General features: G+C 38.0%; 1 protein-coding gene across 1 annotated transcript in view; it reads right to left on the minus strand.

Moving 5' to 3' along the window:
• Window positions 1-20381, minus strand: part of LOC122809035 (putative GPI-anchored protein pfl2) — a 574977-nt gene that overhangs the window by 363740 nt on the left and 190856 nt on the right. The window contains exon 2 of the mRNA XM_044080240.1: window positions 11811-12320. Coding sequence (XP_043936175.1) covers window positions 11811-12320 — 510 coding nt within the window. The remainder of the gene's footprint in view (window positions 1-11810; window positions 12321-20381) is intronic.

Here is a 20381-nt window from a genome sequence, read left to right on the forward strand (position 1 = left end):
AAAGTATATCCTACAAAACTGACATACTGCATCTACCTATACTCCACACTTGAAGTTAATCACCCCCTCATACCATTCATAACTAACTTTGTGTAATAAAACACATAAAAAATGTAAATTTAAAAACCTTATAATTTCGTAGATCTTACTTTAAGAACACTCTTTAGGGAACAATTCTCATTTAGCCCTGGTTTATTGGTGGCATTACCTTTAACTGCCATTCCAGCTCTACTTTCTTTCACTATTTTATCTTTGAGTTCTTGTGGTTACACTCGGAGTGTTTTTAACATTTGTTACTAGTAATTAGTTCACCCTAAAGACAATACAGAAAGCTTCCTATTACACACTTTGTGTATCTGGCTGCATTCATCTTTCATGGCCTAGCCTATAAAGTGATTTAATTTCAAATATTTTCTAAAGTTTGCTGAACTGAGGTTAACCCTCCAATTTCCTCTGTTAAGCACACACATTTAAACAGTTATAATAATGCAGGTACATTTCTGTTCTCTTCCAGTAGGGCACACTGTGGTTGCATTTCAAACACAGCATTTTACAAATACCTTTCAACACAAACATCTGTACAAAGCCGTTTGATATACACATGACAAAGTTCTACTACATTTGTAACACAAGCATCTTATATGACATACAGTTCTAACACATTTATAACACCAGCATCTTGCATAAATTAGTTTGATATTCACAAATGACATACACTTATTTACAAAATTCCAGCTAGCTGTGCTGGCAGTACCTCCTTACATCACAGCAAGCATTAGGTAATAAGTCTGCCAACCATTACAAGCCTAGCCAAAAAACAAACTTTCAGAAGTGCCCAACAGACTCAAGGGTACTTTTTATTCATATATTACTGCCATCCCCCCTTCACTTTAATTACTATGGTACAAGTCTTGTCAGGCCTCTCTAAAGCTAATACCACCTTATCCTTATCCATGGGCCTAGATAAATATACCAGGTTGCCTGATTATCAGTTTCAAATATGGCCTATCTGAATCCCCTACTATACCTCTTTAGATCAACTGGTTACATTTCTGGAGTATGGAAACAGCCATTGTAATGGTGTCAACAACTTCAATGAAATAAAATAATGAATGTGAAAGAGTTAAAGCACTTTATTTAAAATACTGTCCATGACTTCTGCTAATGCCTTTCATGAGAATAAAAAAATACAAAAACACTTTTTATAAAAACATCAATTAACACATACTAAAAAAATACAAATCCGTTGAAAATCTTAAAGAATACTCTTCCACTCACACTCATTATTCAAACCAAGAGGTTGCAATGTGTTAAATTTCAAAGTAAATAATGGTTTATTTATATAAAAAATAAAATTAATACCATCCTTCTCACTAATATCAACTGTAACAAAATAGTAGCCTCCAAAAATGCACTATTACTTTCATGAAATTTTAATAAACGCACAGCTAACAAACTATTGTCGTTTTTGTTCTTAGTATCTCTAATATGTTCCTGAAGCCTTGCCTTAAAATTTTCTTGAAGTCTGACCTACATAAACCATACAAGGGCACTTCAATGTATAAACAACACCTATATTACCACAAGTGAAATACTGCACTGCTTCATATTTTTTTTTATTGTTAACACTGTCAAAACACCTTAAAATAACAAAACAAAACCACTACAATAGGAATCATTCTAAGGACAATATTTTCTTCCCCTTCTGTTAATATAATGACTACAACCCAAATTATCTTTTAAGTTTTGACCTCTTTTTATAAGAAAACATAAACTGCTTGGAGAAAACTTTTCCTAAGGTTACAACATCCACAATATATTTAAAAAAAAATTAAATTAAAAAAATAAACTTTTCTGGGACATTTTTTTAGAGGGGGAGGCATAAGCCGAAGCCGGATCTAATTAATGTTTACCTATCTAAAATCAGGGCTTTATTATAAGTCTCTAAAACATCACACTTACTATACACATAACCAACATAGTTCTGTAAAACCTTTTCTGCTCATTTAAAAAACTCTAAACAAGAAAGTATAGTTATATAAATTCTTACTATAATGGCAGCTGTCCTTCTCTTCACTGTTGAGGTATTTATAATATTAGGGATCCCCAATGCCCAGCCAGTGTACCTAAGCCTTAGGCTGCTTTAAGGTATGCCGTACGTCACATGCATGCTCCTCCCGTAGAATAGGGCATAAAGGTGATGTCCAGATGTACCATCCTTAGCACTGGGACTCCCAGCAGGAACGCCAGTCCAAGGAAAAACAAGAGGTAACCAGGACATCCAGAAGACAAATAGACCAGGGGGAGGCGGGAGGGAGTGAATACAGCAACAGTGAAGAGAAGGACATCTACTGTTATGGTAAGATTTTATACAACTGTACTATGTCCTTCTATTTCACTGCTGCAGTACTCATAACATTAGGGAGAGTGCCAAAGCTCAGGAAGAAACTTGGAAGGAGGAAGGACTAGCACAGCCCTCTAGGAAACCATGATGAATGGCCCAGCAAAACTAACCCTAGCTCTGGAGAATCCATCCAACTTGTAGTGCTTGATAACGTATGCACAGAAATCCAGGTAGCTGTCACAAGAATATAGTTAGTATCCAAACCCTTGGGAAAAAGAAAAAAGAAAAAAAAACACTAGAAGAATCCACAGCTCTAGTAAAATGAGCCTTAACAAGAAAAGGAAGGCTCTTACCATGAAAAGAATAACAAAAGGAATTAGTTTTAGAGATCCGAGAAGAAATAGTTTGCTTGGATACAGCTAATCCTAACGACCTACGATGAAAAGAAAAAACAGCTGATCAGATTTTCTAATAGTCTTACCCAAATAAAATCGGAGTTGCAGCACCCTCTCACTGGCCGAATGCAGAGAGGAGAAAAAAGTGGGCAAATGAATAGATCGATTAAGGGGCAACTCATTAACCATGTGACACCCCTGCACTGGCCCAGTAATCAAGGAGCCTCGATCCTCACCACTAGCACCAGTGAGGGACGTGCACATTCAGAGGATGACAAGTACACACATATTCAAGTACAATTTCCCTTAAGAGCATACAGAGATCAGTCAAGTCTGTGGCTGGTTTCTCCCTCTCTTATCAGATCCCCAATAAGACTCCCCACTGGCATAGCTACAGGGTTAAGATCTCAGCAGAGTGGTCAAGCCAAAACCTCCAGCACCCTCTCTGTCCAACCAGTGCTTCGTGTCCCTGCCCAAGTAGCTGACACACACATACTTTTGAGATTTGATTTATATACAAACACACACACTCCTAGGGAAGGCTGGCACAGGTTCACTAGCTATGCCCCCTTCTGCCCAGACTATAAGGTAGTAATCACTGCCACCAACCACCCTTTATCAGCTACTACAAGGCTCTTCCCAAAGGATGACCAATTCTACTGTGTAAGGTTACTATTATCCAAATGGTAAGTGTGACCAAATGTTTAAGGCTATTTAAGAGTGGCCTATACAATGTCACCAAATACATATGCAAGTACTCTAAGAGCTTAAATATCTCTAAACAAACCAGCCACAATTAAAAGGTTTAAATATGTTTAATAATTAATAAAAGCACAAGACAATACTCAATAACTCAACACAGTGACAAGAGAGTTCAGAATCACAGAAAATACTTTAAAACAACACTGCAGGTCAGTCTCACAAATACAGAAAACATCTAGACTGATCTTACTATATTCCTATCTCTAAGAAAAACTATGTTCTAAATGACTTACTTACAAAGCCAGGCCAATACAAGTGCTGAATGGATGTTTCTAGATCCAAAAACAAGATACAAAATGCACAGACTCACTCCGAGATAGTTCTTAATTTACTATCAAACATTTCTGCTGGGTTATCTCAGATTGCATCATTCTTTGTCACCTCTGTGTCAAAAATACTTATCCCTCAGAAGTTGTCTGGAACTGGAAGTCGAAATACCAGTTAAATACTTTTACCCTTGAAACCTGTAATTATTTCTATTTCAAGACAATATAAAGAATTTCTAGCTGCAGACATTCTGTCGCTTTGCTGTATTAACGAACTTTACAGCACATCGTAAAATTCTTTACTTATTTTCTCAGAGTTTGCTAGTTAACTATGTACATTTCAACTTCTACCATGAAAACATACATCTGCATAGTCATATAGTCCATATACATCTCTGCTCTTCTCCAGCAGGGTGTAGTGTACAGTGGTTACATTTTTGAAGCTCAGCACATAACATACAGTTTAACACACAGAACATATAGTTTTGTTACGTTTGTAAGACAAGCCTATGGATCATATTAATATTTACAAATGACATAGGATTATTTACAAAAGTCTAGCTAGCTGGGCTGACAGCCTCACAAACCACCCTAGGCACAAAAGAAGAATTAGTACACAAGGACACTCTGTCCTTACGAAACACCAAAAAAGGAGGACAAGCCATAAGGTCGTGAAGTGCAGACACCCATCTGGCAGAAGTAACGGCCAACAAAAGTACAGTCTTCCAAGAGCAATGTTGCAAGGAAGGTGAAGCAGGCTGCAAAGGAGCCAGAGTCAATTTTTCCAAAACAAAATCAAGATCCCTGGGAGGAGGAACAGGCTTCCTGGGAGGACAAATATGAAGGACACATTTAAGAAACTGTTGAGCTTTAAATCTAGAAGCCAAAGGAGGAGAAAGGCAGACAAGCAGAGATAGCTGATAAGTGGGCCTTAACAGAAAAATAGACCAACCCAGCATTTAGTAATTCACACAGATAAGAAAGAACCAAAGGAACATGCACAGAAAGTGGATCCAGGTTATGAGACACCAAACAGAAAACCTCTCATTTGGAGAAGAAGGATTTCCTAGTAGTGGGTTTGCTGACCTCCTGCAGGACCCCAAGCACACCCTCAAAAAAAAAAAAAAAGTGTCTGCACCCACAGTGTCAGTTGAAGAGTGGACAGGTGAGGATGGATGAGAGATCCCTCATCTTGTGCGAGTAGGTCCACCCTGTGAGGTAACTTTGTTAAATGCAGAAGAGGGAACCAATGTTGTCTCAGCCAAAAGGGATAAACAAACAAGATTTTAAGAGAATCCTGTTGAATTTTGAACAGGACTTTTGGAATGAGGGGAAGGGGAGGGAATATATAAATAAACATTCCCTTCCAAGAAAAAGTGCGAGCGTCCATCTTTCAAACCAGAGGACCTAGGACTCTGGGACAAAACAGAGGAAGTTGTCTGTTCAGAAGGGAGGTAAACAGTTCTATCTGAGGAGTACCCCATTGTTGGACAATGTCCAGAAACACATCACTGTGAAGCATCCATTCATGGGATTGAGTTAAGGACCCACTCAGTGTGTCTGCCACAATGTTTTAATTTGAAGGAATGTAGACTGCCTGAAGAGTCACTATATACTGAACAGCAAGATCCCATACCATGAGTGCCAACCAGCAGAGAAGACAAGATCTTGTTCCCCTCTGTTCGTTTACATACCACATCACTGTGGTATTGTCTGTAAACACCTTGAGAGGTCCCGGGGAGAAGAGGATGAAAAGCCTGAAGAGCCAGTAGATGAGCTCTCATCTCTGACACTGATGTGCATCTGTTGAAGAGATGACCATACTCCACGTACCATTAGTGAGCCAAACGCTGCTCCCCATCCCACGTCTAAAGCTTCTCTGAACAGCTCCAGAGAGGGAAGAGGTGAATGAAAAGGAAGCCCTGGATTTAAAGACAGCTGCTGGATCCACCAGTGAAATTCCTTCTCGAGACAAGGTAGAAGAGGAACCACAATGTCTAGGGGAGCAACTGAATGTAGGCGTTCAGACAGACGATCAAGAGATGGTTTTCAGAATGGCAGCAAAGAAGTTCTGAGGATGGTATGTCCGGACATCACCTTTATGCCCGCCGCTACACAAGGAGCATGTGTGTGACGTATATAACTTAAAGCCACCTAAGGCATTAGTATACTGGCCGAACATTGGGATCTGTACTGTTATGAATACTGTAAGAGTGAAATGGAAGGACATTTACATATCCTCCTAACCCAGAGAAGCTCACTATATGGCAAGGAAGTGCCAACATGTGGGGGGTGACAGCTAAAGTATTAAGTGGCATTTTTGAAGAGGGTTCTCATATAATGGTGCTGCAAAAGGGTGGCTCAACAACAGACCACAGACCCAATGATCTGAGTATCCTCATATGTAAAGCTATGGAATATATTACCTTAGACCTCATGAATCTGGACATTGAAAATCTGTTAACCCTGGGACCCACATCAACTAAGCTTTGTCAAAGTAAAGGTCCGTCTCTTTAACCTCATTAATTTATTTGAAAAAGTAACCAAAGCGTGGACATTGGTTATATACCACGTAATAGTACATCGGGACCTGGCCAAGGCTTATGACACTATTCCCTATGCATGCATTACTGACAAACTTGTAATTCTTATGTTGTGCAGTAGATAGCTACATGGTTACCCAACAGACCACATGTGGTTAGAAATGCAGGTGCCATTTCAAAAGCAAAAATATTACCAGTTGTATATCACAGGGGCCACCATTGGACCATCTCCTATCTGGCATCTATTTCTCAGACTTTTAGGCCAACACTCATTGCCTATAGTTATATAAATTTGTAGATTATTGTAAATTGGAAGTTATTCAGTCTTCCTCTAACTCAACTGCACCAATATGGATGGGTTAGAGTGTGTAAACAATTGCGTAAAAACAATGGCTTCAAGATAAATATGAAAAAATATAGCAGTTATTTTGGTACACAAAACATTTTCCCATACTATACAAGGGACACACTCCCTCCAGTCAGACATTGTCGTACAAGACCTAGGCAATCTTGTCGCCAAATTCCTTATTTGGCCATAATGTCACCACAGTAGTTAGGAAAGCTTTCTAGCTAGCTCATCTAATTTCCAAAGGAATTTCCTCTAGATCTAAAGTACTCCTAAATTCCTCTTGGCATGTAACTACATACATACAAATATTTCAAGCACGGGCATTAATGCCCTTCTAGCCAATATATCAAAACACTTGTTCCCATTAATAAGTATCCAGGCTGTTCTTAAAAATATCTAAACAAGTACTTGCTTTAATGTAATTTGGTAGTCTGTTCCATGCATCAGCTACTCTGTCACAGAACCAATTGGTACACTTTTCATTCCTATAGAATCTCCTACATAGGTTGTCTGTTGATTCTCTAGTACTTTTTGTTAACCCCAAACATTCCCAGAGATAGATGTCACTAAATGCCCTATATACCCGAATAAGAGCTCCTCTTAAGATATCGGAGACACTGTACAAGTTCAGATATTTTAGTCTTTCATAACTTAAATCTTCACATCCATAGAAACTCTTGGTATATTTCCATTGTATTCTTTCCAGTTTAGTCATGCTTGTTTTCTTATAATGTTTCCATATTGTTATTCCATACTCAAGGTTAGGTCTAATGTAACTGACAAACAATGAACATTATTTTTGAGTTCCTAGACTTTATAAATCTTTTTATACAATCTACAGTTCTATAACTATCATTAACCAACTGGTTGATATGATTAGAAAAACTCGTAGCTGAATCTACCCATATACTCAGGTCCTTAAATGAGTCTACAGTTTCAATCACTGTGTGCTGTATTAAATATTCACCTTTCAATTTATGCCTACCAAATCTCATATGCTTAGTTTTTGTTGTGTTTATCGGCATATTATTCTCCTGTGCCCAAATAGTCAATTTAGTCAAGTTATTTTGCAGACATGCCTTATCTGTAACACATGCAATTAGTTTACCCAATTTCAGATCTGCACAGACTGTAGAACACCTCAGATGAAAATGTTAGGTCTGAAAGATACAATCTAAACAAGTAAGGGCCTAGGACAGAGCCCTGTGGGACACCCTGACTCTAACCACAGATTTTGCCTGTCCAGTTGCTGTATGATTCTTGCCATGTCTTACTTGTAAGCCATGCAGCTATTCAGCTTATCAAGAGTACATCAATACCTAGTTGTACTAAATTTATTGATCAAAGTTATGTGTATGACCCTGTCAAATGCTGAAGTTAAAACTATATAAATTACATCACAGCACAATTTTTCATTCGTAGCTGTTGTTATATTGTTACAGGACAAGTGGTAACTGTTCAAATGCACAACTTAATTTGAAAGGCATCAGAGTTTCCTAACTAAAAATATCACGGACCTCAAAAATCTTGATTATCAGGACAGACTAAGGGTCCCAATCTCTAGTTTCTTAGAGACTCCTCTGTGGGGATCTGTTTCTAGTCTTTCAAGCCATGAAAGATCCAACCCTATTAGACCTTCTTATTCCTTCACTGAACAAATGATTCCTCAAATACCAGGTTAAAAGGACTAAATCTTCATCACCAAATTAAGACATGTTATTAGAGAGATATATTTGTATCTGAACATATCCCTCACATCTGGGACAAACTTCTACTACATGTCAGGCAGAGTAACACTCTTGCAGTATTCAAGGTAAACTAGATAATTGGATGGTCAGGGTCAAATTCTCTCCAGATCTAGCTTCGGATACCCTCTGAGGCTGGAGAACTTGTGATGAGCTATAGGTTAGACTTGATCTGCAGCCAGACAGGTTCATAGGCAAGTACTAGACAAAGACAAATAAAAGCTCCCTACCACGAATACGGGTTCTGAAACTATAGGACCCGAAATTTCTGAGAAAACAACTACAGTTAAAAAAAAAAAAAAAAAGCAAAAATTTGAAACTCACTACACCAATAAAGCATTTTTATGCAGAGAAAAGACACCACCCTTCTGCATCTCTCACTGTGTGGTTGGGGTTGTACTCCCCTACATTCTTGTTGCCTATATATGGCTTCCCCAATATCTTTTCAATCTGTGTGATCTTGAGAGTCATTTACTCGCGTGAAAAAAGTGGCTACCCATATCAATGTGCATTGCTTTATAGACATATTTCTTTCCCATATGTTACACATCATGGAGATGGTATATATACATATAACTAGGGGAACTGGGGGTGTAGGGAGGCTTTGTCTCATGGAGAGAGCATTTGTTTCAAACTCCCATTTCTCTAGTTATATTTATTTAGTTATTTGAATTAGTTTGTCTGGGTAGGACACTGACACCAATGGAATATTTTCAGACCCTGCTGAGGAGTAACATTCAGAACAAAGCAAAATAATATAATTTCTAAAAGATTAAATGAACACAACTAATGAAAATATTTAAGCAGTCAAAGTACAAGTATAGTATGCAAGTTAAAAACAGAATGAGAAGACTAAGCTAAATGGAGTGAGGACATGCGATGCAAGCAACAGGGAGTTGAGCTTTCACAGTAAGAAGCCTTGTACATTACTTACTCAAGATAAACATCGATGTACTAAGAGGGACTAAGATATCACAACTTCAGACGGAGTACATATTCTCCATATTTGCACTTCAAGTTTCACTATTCCAATGATTTTTCTTACACACTTTTGAATTTCAAAAGACATTCCTGGAAAGTGAATACTAGGTGCCTGTGTCACATCTGGTACTAACACAGCCAACACTTTCTGCAGTAAAGTGACCAATATTGCGGGGCCAACATCAAGGACCCAACTGGTGGATGCCAAGGCAGCCAGGACTTAAACGGTTTAAAATGAGAAGTGCAACATCTGGGCAACCATTAGCAGTCACAATAGTGAAAAATGCATTAATGTTCCCAAGGAATATGGGGTTGAAGCCACAAACTGAATGCGGATGGAGAACAGCAAACTCCACAGGCACTGGGGATGGATAAATGTGAAGCAGAAAGAAGAGGCTGTACTTGCAGCAGAATCAGCTGGTCCAATCAACAACCCTCTGCAGCCACAGAAGGTTTAAAAAAATTATCACAGACTGGCTTGTCTTTGGATGGAGCTCAGAGATGCTGGAGTCTTCTTAACCAGGAGAGGGTGCATCTGCTAAATAAGGCACTGAACCAGCAAAAAGGTGATCTAGTGGGTTGATCAAAGGGCCACTATCAGATGGACCATAGAGCTAGCAGAGGTTTGTAGCATTTTCCCTGTATTCCCTCTTTTTCGTGTACACTGCCCATATACTCTGTCTTCTCCTTAGTCTCCTTCTCCCTCAGCATGTCCTCTGTGCCACAGGTAAGAAGTATTTATAGATGGAGGTCTCACTAGGCCTAGCAGCTGACTGGATGTGTCCTGTAAGGAGATGCATTTCTAGACCACTGACCAAGCAGTGGCGCACAGCATCCTTAAAGCAAAAATAAAAGCATTAGGTTCTCATGTCATGCTCAGGAACCCACAACCTATTAGATTTGTCACCACATATGAGAGGAATTCAGATGCACTTATTAACAGCATACACAGGCATTGGAACATACTGCAGTGTGACCAGGATCTATTGAATATGTTACCAGATAGGTGCCTGTTTTCATTTCAAAAAGGCAAAAATTTTGTTTCAATCATTACAAACATTCTCATGATAAAGGTTGGTCTCAGGTGACACAAACTACTATTACAGGTGAACCACTTATTGGATGTTTTCCATGTGGCCACTGTATACACTGTGACAAAATATCTAAGTCCAAACAGTTCACGAGTAAAAACTGTGGCATTGTGTATGACATAAGATTTTTTTGCCAGTTGCAGTAGTGATTGGCTTACATATCTAGCCACATGCACCTGTGGATCTTTCTACATTGACCAAACATCTCGTCCACTTAGGTTGAGAATTTCAGAGCATGTAAGTAACATTAAGAACAAAAAATCCAACAATGCATTATATAAACATTGCATGATACATAAATCAGCCAAGTTTACATTTATTATTGATGTGGTCAAGGGGAACAAATTAAACAAAACAGGTTGGCATTCCATTTTAGATTCTAAAGAGAAAAAATGGATTGTTAAGCTAGGTGGATTATTTCCACCTGGACTGAATGAGCAATTTTAAACTACCAATGGGGGTTCTTGCTTAATTAAGATGCAGGTATATAAACAGTATTGAGTTGATTTTATGTTTACACTGATGAAGGCTGTGTTTTTTTACCAGCCGAAACCGGTCTGGGTACTTGTTTTTTATGCTGCACTAATCAATAAATCTTTTCAGGTCACAGTTTGCTGGCTTATTGTTTTTTAGGATGCATCTTACTTTGTGGAGCCGTGCAATTGCCTTTTGTGCAGATGCTCTGGAGCGAATCATAAGCAAAACAGATGAAGATGTACTGCATGAATTTGGTTTGATGCAGTGACATTTACCGGATTTGTTTACATCCAGACTGAGGACATGAAGAATAAAACCCAGAAACTTCAAAAGAATTCTAAAAAAAATGATCATCACTTGAAAAAGTCAATCAGTCCGAGATCATTCCTGCATCATGGAAAAGAAATTGAGCATACACTAAACAGCTTCAAAATCATGTGTGATACAGGTGGAACTGGAAAATCCTAGAAGGGGTAAATCAAGCCTGAAAATAGCAACATAACTCTCTAAATGGTGCAGCTGAGAGGCCCGATGACAGCTGATAAAGGGATAATTAAAGGGTGCTTTTTTTGAGGCTATACCCTGCAGTACACATTTGGAAGTAGTGGTACAGTACAAATTAGGCAATTTCAAAAATATATGACACAGGTGGAAGACTGCATGGTATACTAAACATGCAGCTTGGGTGCCAAGGTGCACTTTGAACACTACACACATCTGTTCCCCTCAGCATCTTTATGTTACAGCACACTTCAGGTAATACAATAGCATACAGAAAGTGTCTGCCAAATACTAAACAAATAAGGGGTCATTAACAAGCAATCTACAGCTAAGGGCTGTCTACACTCAACACCTACCTTTTTTAGTTGACATGGATGACACTTCAGAAATTACAGTGGTTTCTACTGGGTGCCATCTACTGGAATCTCCTCTAAGATCTTCATTATGACTCTTCATTTCCATAATTGCTACTGGAGAAGCAGAAACTGTTTCTTTCCTCTTACCAGTCAACGTGTTGCTTATTCCATGATCCGTGATAATGATCTTGGGGGCAACAGCAGTAGTTTTTGAATTCAAATCATCATTGATGAGATCTTGCACAATGTCATCATCTGCTCTACTGTCTTTACCATGATATAACATATTGTGATCAGCTTCTGTTCCACTGTTTAACTCACTGGGAGCGTGGCTGGATACATGTGCTAATGAGGTTTTAGTGAACAGTAATACTGTAGTCTCTGTGCTTACACTACTGTTTGAAAGCCGTGTCACCTGAATTGAAACTGGCAAGGTAGAAGGAGCGGGCGAAGAGGTTTCATGAAAAACTGCATCATCTTTTTCTTTATGCTTCATTCCATCATGATCTCCTAACAAAAAAGAAAAAAACTTGTTAAGCCACATTGTTCTAAGCACTGATCCCTTGAAGAAAGCCCACATTTAACAACTTATTTTTATTTATTCAGTGGCTGCAGTTTGTCAACCAGGCCCGTTCACACTAGTCCAAGCCCACTTGTTCCAGTGAAAACTTTCAAAGAAAAGATCAATGTAAAAAATCTCACAGGTTCACAATAAAGTATGTCACAACTAAACACAACTAACAGTACTCAACAATATTTGAAAGTCTTTAGTAATAAGACGTCCTATAAAATACAGAATTAACATACTTTTATGTTATGTTTTTAAGGCATTCTATTACATGCACACTGAGGAAATAAATCAATAAGAGTAGGTACAACATATGGCCAGCCATACAGTACTCTACTTTACTGGCAGGTTTCAGATAGCACTAAGTTTATACTGCAGCCATTACTACAGTTGCTGAGTACTGAAGAACATAAGATCTGGATTATAAGCAAAGCCGAGAAGTCAGATCCACTACCAGATATTGTACTAAGCTGAAAATCAGAAAGCAAGAGAGTAACAGGTTTCACTCTCCAGCTTAGGAATCCACTCTCCCCTTACAGCCATGGTCGATTTTTTTTTTTTTTTTTAGTGTTTAAGTGTTAAAAAATCTTCCCTTGAAATGAAGTGGATTCATGAAGACTTCTACTACTGGAGTGGCAGAAGATATCAGCTGTGTGACAGTATTGCTAAACACCCTGTCCCTGATTTGAGGTGTGTGTGCAGAGTGTGAAGGCATGCAGCTACTGGAAGATCTTAGCTTTCATCATGGTGTAGCATGTAAAAGTACTGTTTCAGCTAGCTGCAGAGTTTAACTACAGGTTCATTACCAGAAGTACACGACATACAGAAGAGTTTGGATACCAGAGATAACCGATTTAACTTATGGTCTAGGCAGTGTAGTGATGGAACCTAAAAGGAATGATGCTATATACTCATCGTAATGATTGATCTATAATAGAGGATCCATTCTATACAATGTCTAAGGCTAAAACGTCAGGCATTAGGAATGCCCTGTACTCGAACCTTATCTACTAATTTACCAAGACAACTCCCCTCTCCAGATGAGGCAAACACACTGAAGTACAATCAAAGACAAAGGAAGAGTATGTCCATCCTCTGTAACCTTTAGAACAGTGTCCCAAGCACTTCCTGATGTCCTTTCCTACACTAAAACACCCCTGAGCACAGTGGCTCCAAACTATGTTCCAGACCTGGAAGGTAGAATTAGCTTGCAATGGTTTGCAAAGGTGTTCAACAGGACCAAATACATGGCCAAACAATATCATACTGAAGCATTTCTGAAGATGTCCAGTGAAGCAGCCTTACAGTAACTAGATAACTGCTTACCATAGCACGTATAGTAGAACTTAAGTTGGTGAGGTGATTTCGGAAACCTTTTACAAATAGTTACTACAGGAAATTAACAACTGAGAAGATTTCCCTCACTCTCATTTATAAGAAGAAAAAAAAAATACAGATAAACACCTTTTTAAAATTATCATGTATGACATAGATAATCATACAATTATATAAATGAAAACAAACCATACTGACAATTTTAGTAGCAAACATTATACATTACTTATAAAACTCTACAGTCATTGTCAAACATTACATAGCTCATTCAAATCCTACCTTCTTTTAAACCTCATTCCTCCTCTACAAGTATTGTTCTCACAATTTGCTCCTATCCTTTTCTAAAGATCCAAATTCCAGTTGTTTTATCTCTGTTACTATACTCACTACTTCTTGTACAGTTGGTTTAGACTTTGAATTCCATTTTCTAGTAATTGCTTTTTAACAGCCACCATAATTAGACTCCGCAATGTTTTACTAAATCTAGGCAACTCCGATTCTGTATCATGACTCAAAATAATAATTTCCTTAGTTGTACCAACTTGCTCACTCAGAATCTCTGACAGAGTAGTCTGCAGGGAATCTTAAAGTCTGTCAACTCATTATACTCCCATATGTTTCCAGTTTCCTCTTTCTTCCCCAGCACACCTCCAACATTTGCTGTCTGAGGAAAAATTCTTTGGAATCTACTTGAGGTATAAAAATATTTAAGTAAACATTTTCAAGCAAAGATCCTAAATCTTCTAGACTTTGTTGCATATTTGGGAGATGTGCATATATCCCCCATTGTTTCTTTGCGAAATGCTTATCCAATGTCTCAACCTTTTCTAACCTCCTCTGACTGATTGTGATAGTTATCGTGCAATATTTTGTATGCTCTACTAATTATTTCTTTTTAACAGCAGCTTCTGTTCTAGATTCTACGAAAAACTCGAAGTGTTGGTCTTTCGCTTAGGATTCCCCCTATTTCTTTCTCTTTCAATCTTTGATAGGGAAGACCATCTCTAGTCTGCAGCTCTAAAAAATTCTTGGCCTCTTCCCATTCCACCACCCCTTCCTCTGCAACGGTTTGCTCCCAATACCTTGGCTCCTGTGCCAGTTTTGCTCCCAATACCTTGGCTCCTGTGCCAGTTTTCTCCAATAAAATTCCAACCCCCTCTTGCCTATTGTCTTTATCCCTAATTGCAGTCATCCCTATTGGTAGAATTTCCTTTTTCCATTCCAATGTTGGCCCAGTTCTCAGAGTACTTTCAGCCACTTTATGAATATAATATTCTGTATGGTTACTGTATGGTTATCTTCTTAAGGATCTGCATCCAAAATCCCAGTCTCTCCTTGTTTCATTAGCTTCCCCTGTTTAAACATCATCCCTTTCCACTTTGAATTATAGGTTTCTGCTACTTCTATGTACAGGAACCTTAACTGTGTAGCTCTGAAATACTCCAGGTAATCCCAAACCACTCTGTTCCATTAGAAGAATCAGCTTATCCCACTTGCCCTTGCTGTCTTCCCCTCCCAGATATAATCCTTCAGCTCCTGATTAACTGCTACCCGCAACTTCTCCTCTGGTTGATAAAAATACGCCTGACCTATGTATGAAACTAAAGGGACTAAACATTTTAACTGTTTGTATCTTGCTAACCACATCCATATAAACAGAGTTTCCAAGTTTTTGTATCATCGTTTGTTTAGTCTCTTCCCACATACCATTAGCTGCCACACCAGAATCCATTTTAATTTTAAAACTTTGTTTTGCTTACAGTTAACTCTCTCCCTTCTCCTCCCCTCTCAAAGTGTTCTTCCAAACATTAATGACATGAATTCATTAGAGTCCCCTACAAGTTTAACAAAGTCGAAAAGGCCAATGTTTCCAGGCTTCCTTGTTCTGTCATGTTTCATAAATATAATTAACGCTTTGTAATCCCACATTTATTTGTCACTTTCTGAGTTACTGGTTTTATTTTATCTCCATCTCCCAAATACAGTCTCTGCTTCATTTTCAACATACTCTCTGTTCTTCTGGTCAATTCTTATGCTTTTTTTCAGTCACTCAAGCTTTTTTTGTTGAGACATTGGAAAAGGATTCACTGGCACAGTCTCTCTGTGGACTTTACTAGAAGAACAAGAAGCAGATCTCCTCCAGTTTCACAGCTCACTTTTTGTTGGACAAACTTTTGCATTTCCTCCTCAGCACGTTCTGCATCAAAAAATGATTATGTCCCTCCATAGCTTAGTTGTGCCTTCATAAAATTAATACAGTCTTGCTCCTTCCAGCTTCTCTGGTACAGCAGAAAATCCCAGGTTTTACCTAATTATATCACTTTTGAAGCATCTCTTCTTGATTAGCCTCATGTTCAGCCAGCCTTTTCTTCATTTTAAACTCAGATTTATTTTTGCAGTTTTATCACCTCATCTGAATATCTGTTTAAAACTTCTTCCAATTTTTCCAGCCCTTTATTTAAGTTGATATACTCCATCAGCATTTTATTTTAATCAGCTCCGAGTACAGTTGACTTATTTTTTCCTCTAGGTTACTGGAAGTCATGTCTTGCATCAAAGCTGGATCTTGCACTGTCTTTTCCCTGAACAGCTGCAGGACTTCTTACCAGTCAGTGTTTTTCCTCACCTTTTGTGATGGATTTTCTTTCAGGTTCTCTGAATTTCTTTTTTTGCTGACGTCCAGGCAGTGCTTTTACTAGTTAGTTACTGAAACTTCCCCAGAAATACGAGTTTACTGGCACTCTCTTCTGAGTTTCTGTTATCACACTGGAGAGCGGAAATAAAGCTGTTCTCAATGTGCAGCCATCTTGGAAGTTTTTCACTCTAGATCTTAATAATAATAATAAAAAAAATACTAAAGACCTTAAATCCTTCAAATATCTCAACAGATTAGCCAGTCTCTCTCTATATTCTTCAGTAGCCTACCAGCTGCTCTGAGTTGTCTCACATCTGAGTTTTCAAACCATCAAAGAAACAATCCTGTTTGACTTACTATTCCTTCACAAAACCAGTGGCTCTACAAACACATGTACTAGAGAACTAAATTTACACTAACAAACAGAGACACATTCCTAACTCAAGCTATTCCCAGCCTATTGAATAAATTACCACTACTGGTCAAGCAAAGAACCACTTTGAATGGATGGGTGAGCATAAATTTACACCATGGTTATTGTGTATGGCCATGCTTAATTTGGGAGGTGGGGACTATTAAGTAATTTTTAAGTGCGTCTACTTAATGGTATGTATGGCTAGGCCTCATTTGATCATGTGATTATTTTCCTGGTATTGTTCCTATGTGCCTTTGAATGTCTAGGCAATAGCTGGCATAGTGACAAAAAAAAAGCATGCAAGTGGATGGCTTGGTCAAGAAAGACTGAACTCCGTAGCCACCTGAAACATAACAGAAGTATACATTTTAAGAGAAACATGGTCCTAATGGAAACTCAGGTGAAGCAGTTCAGCAGAGGGCTTGAAGCTCAGAGATCCCTCAGGTGGAGGTGTCAGCCACCAAAATTACAGCCTTCCAAGACAAAAAAATCTGAGATCGGCAAAAGCAGACAATTTAAGGGGGAGCCGGAGTTGCACTTTAAATACAAGTCCCTAGAAGGCACTTGATCATGCAACTGTAGCATCAAGAAGAAGGTGCCCTTCTAGAAGTATTTAGAAACTTTCATCAATGGCACGGAAGAAGGACCTTCATTCATATGAAAGTTGGAGTTGGCAGCCACCTAGACTCTGACATTGGAGGGAAAAATAAACCTGAATAAAAATACCACAAAGTAGCCTAGGATGACCAAAACTTAAGAAAAGTAGTCATAGCACCTTATATTTGGCCCAAAGAGAAAATGTGCACATTTTACTTAATGTTTTCTTCGTACTACACTACTGAGAAGAGGAGGCAATGGAGACCAGTCTCTCCAAAGTAGGAGGATCTTTTGCAACTGCTGGAACTGAAAAAACATGATGCAAGCCCCAGAAACTGGATATCTCTGTAAGGACTTGCCCAGTATGTGGAATAACAACATCTCACCTGGTCTCAAGTCAATAAAGGTGTTTTTTTTTTTTTTTTTTTTTTTTTTGCGGTTTGTTTTTTTAGGGGGGGGGGGAGAAAAAAATGATCCATCACCTGTGACACAGCAAAACCTTAAGTTTATATAAAAGTAATCAAACAATATTAACAAGTTCAAATTTTAAAACATTATATATTACAAATACTGCTCTATACAATATATTCAAATCAACACCATTCAATTCCTTCTTTCTCTTAAACCCCATTGCTCCTACAAAACATTTTTCTGCATGTATTATTCCCATAATGTCCATTTGTATATGTAATTTACTCCTACTCGTTTGTAAAGATCCCACTTCCTGTTCTTTTATCTCTGTTACAATTTTCACTACTTCCCGTATGATTGGTTAATGCTTTGATTTTAATTTTCTACTAATTGCTTTTTGGCAGTGATCAGAATTAAACTTAACAAGGTCTTACTATGTCTAGGCAATTTGGAACATGTGTCCTAGCTTAAAAATTTTTTTAGTTATATGCATTTGCTCGCCCAGTATTCCTGACAAAGTACTCTGTAGGGAATTTTTTTAAAAGTCTACCAACTCTCTACATTCTGAGAGCAAATGCTCCCAGGTACCTCTTTCATCCTCATTACACCTCTTAACATTTGCCATCTATCAGAAGACAAATCCTCTGGCGTCTGCCTGGGGTATACAAGTACCTATGCAAACACTTCCAGGCAAAAATTCAAAATCTTCCAGACTTTGTTGCATATATGAGAGCCATACATATATCCTCTCATTTTTTTTTTTTTTTTTTTTGCTTATCTAATCTTTCTTGCAGTTACTTTACAATATGTTATATCACCTTCTAATTACCCCTTTTTTAACAGCAACTTCTGTTCTAGATTCAGCTAAAAACTTAACCAGTACAGGTATTTAATTAGAATTCCCCATCCCCTTTCTCTTTTGCCTGTACTCTAATATCAATTGCTGATAGGGAAGGCAATCTCTAGCCTGCAGTCCAAATGTCTTCTTAGCCTCTTCCCATTCTATTACCTTTCTCTCTCTAATTATTTGTTTACAATATCTTGGTTCTTTAACTGAGTAGCTCTAAAATATCCCTTCAAATTAGGTAATCCTAAACCCCCGTTCTATTGGCTCTTGCCCAATCTTCCCCTCACAGATAAAATCCTTCAACTCTTTAATTACTATCCACAACTTTTCCCTAGCTGATAAAAAGCCTGACCTATGTATAAAACAAAAGGGACTAAAAACATTTTCATTACTTGTATCTTACTATCCATAACCATAAGCAAGAGCTTCCAGTTTCTCAGATTTTATATCATCTTTTGTTTAATCTCTTCCCACATATCATTAGCTGTCATAACAGAATCATTTTTAACCCATACTCCTAAATAATTATTTTTATCATGTCCCCATAAATATGGGTATTGCTGAATTCATATGCAAGTACACAGTTTACAGCTATAGTCTCCGTTTTATCTTCATTCATTTTACACCCCCAAAAAAACTTGTTTCAGAATGTTTCACAACTCTGAGATGTCCTGTCCTGATTCTATCAGGTACAAAATAAAATCACCTGCAAATCAAGCCAACTTTTTTTGAATAACACAGCAATTATATAGTTGAATTTCTGAGACCCTTATATTATTTGTCAATGATTTTAAACATAATGCAAACAAAGGGGGAGAGGACAACCATGCCTGGTTCCTCTCGGGCACAACTTATCAGAGAAGAACTCTCCCACTTTGACTTTTGCCTGTAAATCCCTCACATATCCTCCTAATTAACCTTATTATTGTATAAAGAAATGCAAATGCTTTCATTGCCCCAATCATAAAACCCCAACTTACTCTGTTGAATGCTTTCTCTGCATCAAGACCCACCAACAGCAGCAGTATTTTCTTGCATTCTGCTTCCTTCTGGATCATCACTGTTCAATTAGTGTTGTCAAAATGTTTGCCTCCTTTCCAGGATGTTGGTGCCTCTCATCCCTTTAAAATAAGGTTAAACAAAACCTTCCAGATCTTTATCACTTTTTCCCCCAACTAGCATCTAAACTTCCTCCGGAATGCCATCTTTTCCTGGACACTAACTGTTAATTGTTGAGCCTTATGTACCTCTAACCTTGGCTCGTCTTCCATAAATATTTCTATTTGTGCTTTTTTATTTTATTTCCACACTTCTCTGTTTTATCATACATCTCTAATACCTCTACAGGATCTCTGGTTATTTTTATTGTGGCATGTTCCCTAAGTTTAGCAGCAACCCTTTCTATACTCTGTTGCCTAAGTCACTGTCCCAAACATTTTCTGCTCTGGAGTAATGATCAAAACAACTGCTGCTTAACAGCAATATTTCTAAACTCATGCATATTATCCAGATACTCCCTTATTTTCTCTTCAACACTCTGCAAATGTACCTATGCTTGTTCTGCGAGATTCCCCTTATTCTGTAATACTTTAAGCTTTGTCAGCCCCTCTGAACAATTCTTGTTCCTCAACTATAAATCACTTTTTCTTCTACTGGTACCCTATTTTTAAACTCCCATTTCATTTTATCCCACTCACTAGCTATAACTTCTGGAGTAATTTCTATTTTCCCTAATAACTACTGAAAAATGTCCACAACCCATT

This window comes from Protopterus annectens, chromosome 8.part0, assembly GCF_019279795.1.
Source record: "Protopterus annectens isolate FY-2018-M chromosome 8.part0, PAN1.0, whole genome shotgun sequence".
In the NCBI taxonomy this organism is placed as follows: Eukaryota; Metazoa; Chordata; order Ceratodontiformes; family Protopteridae; genus Protopterus; species Protopterus annectens.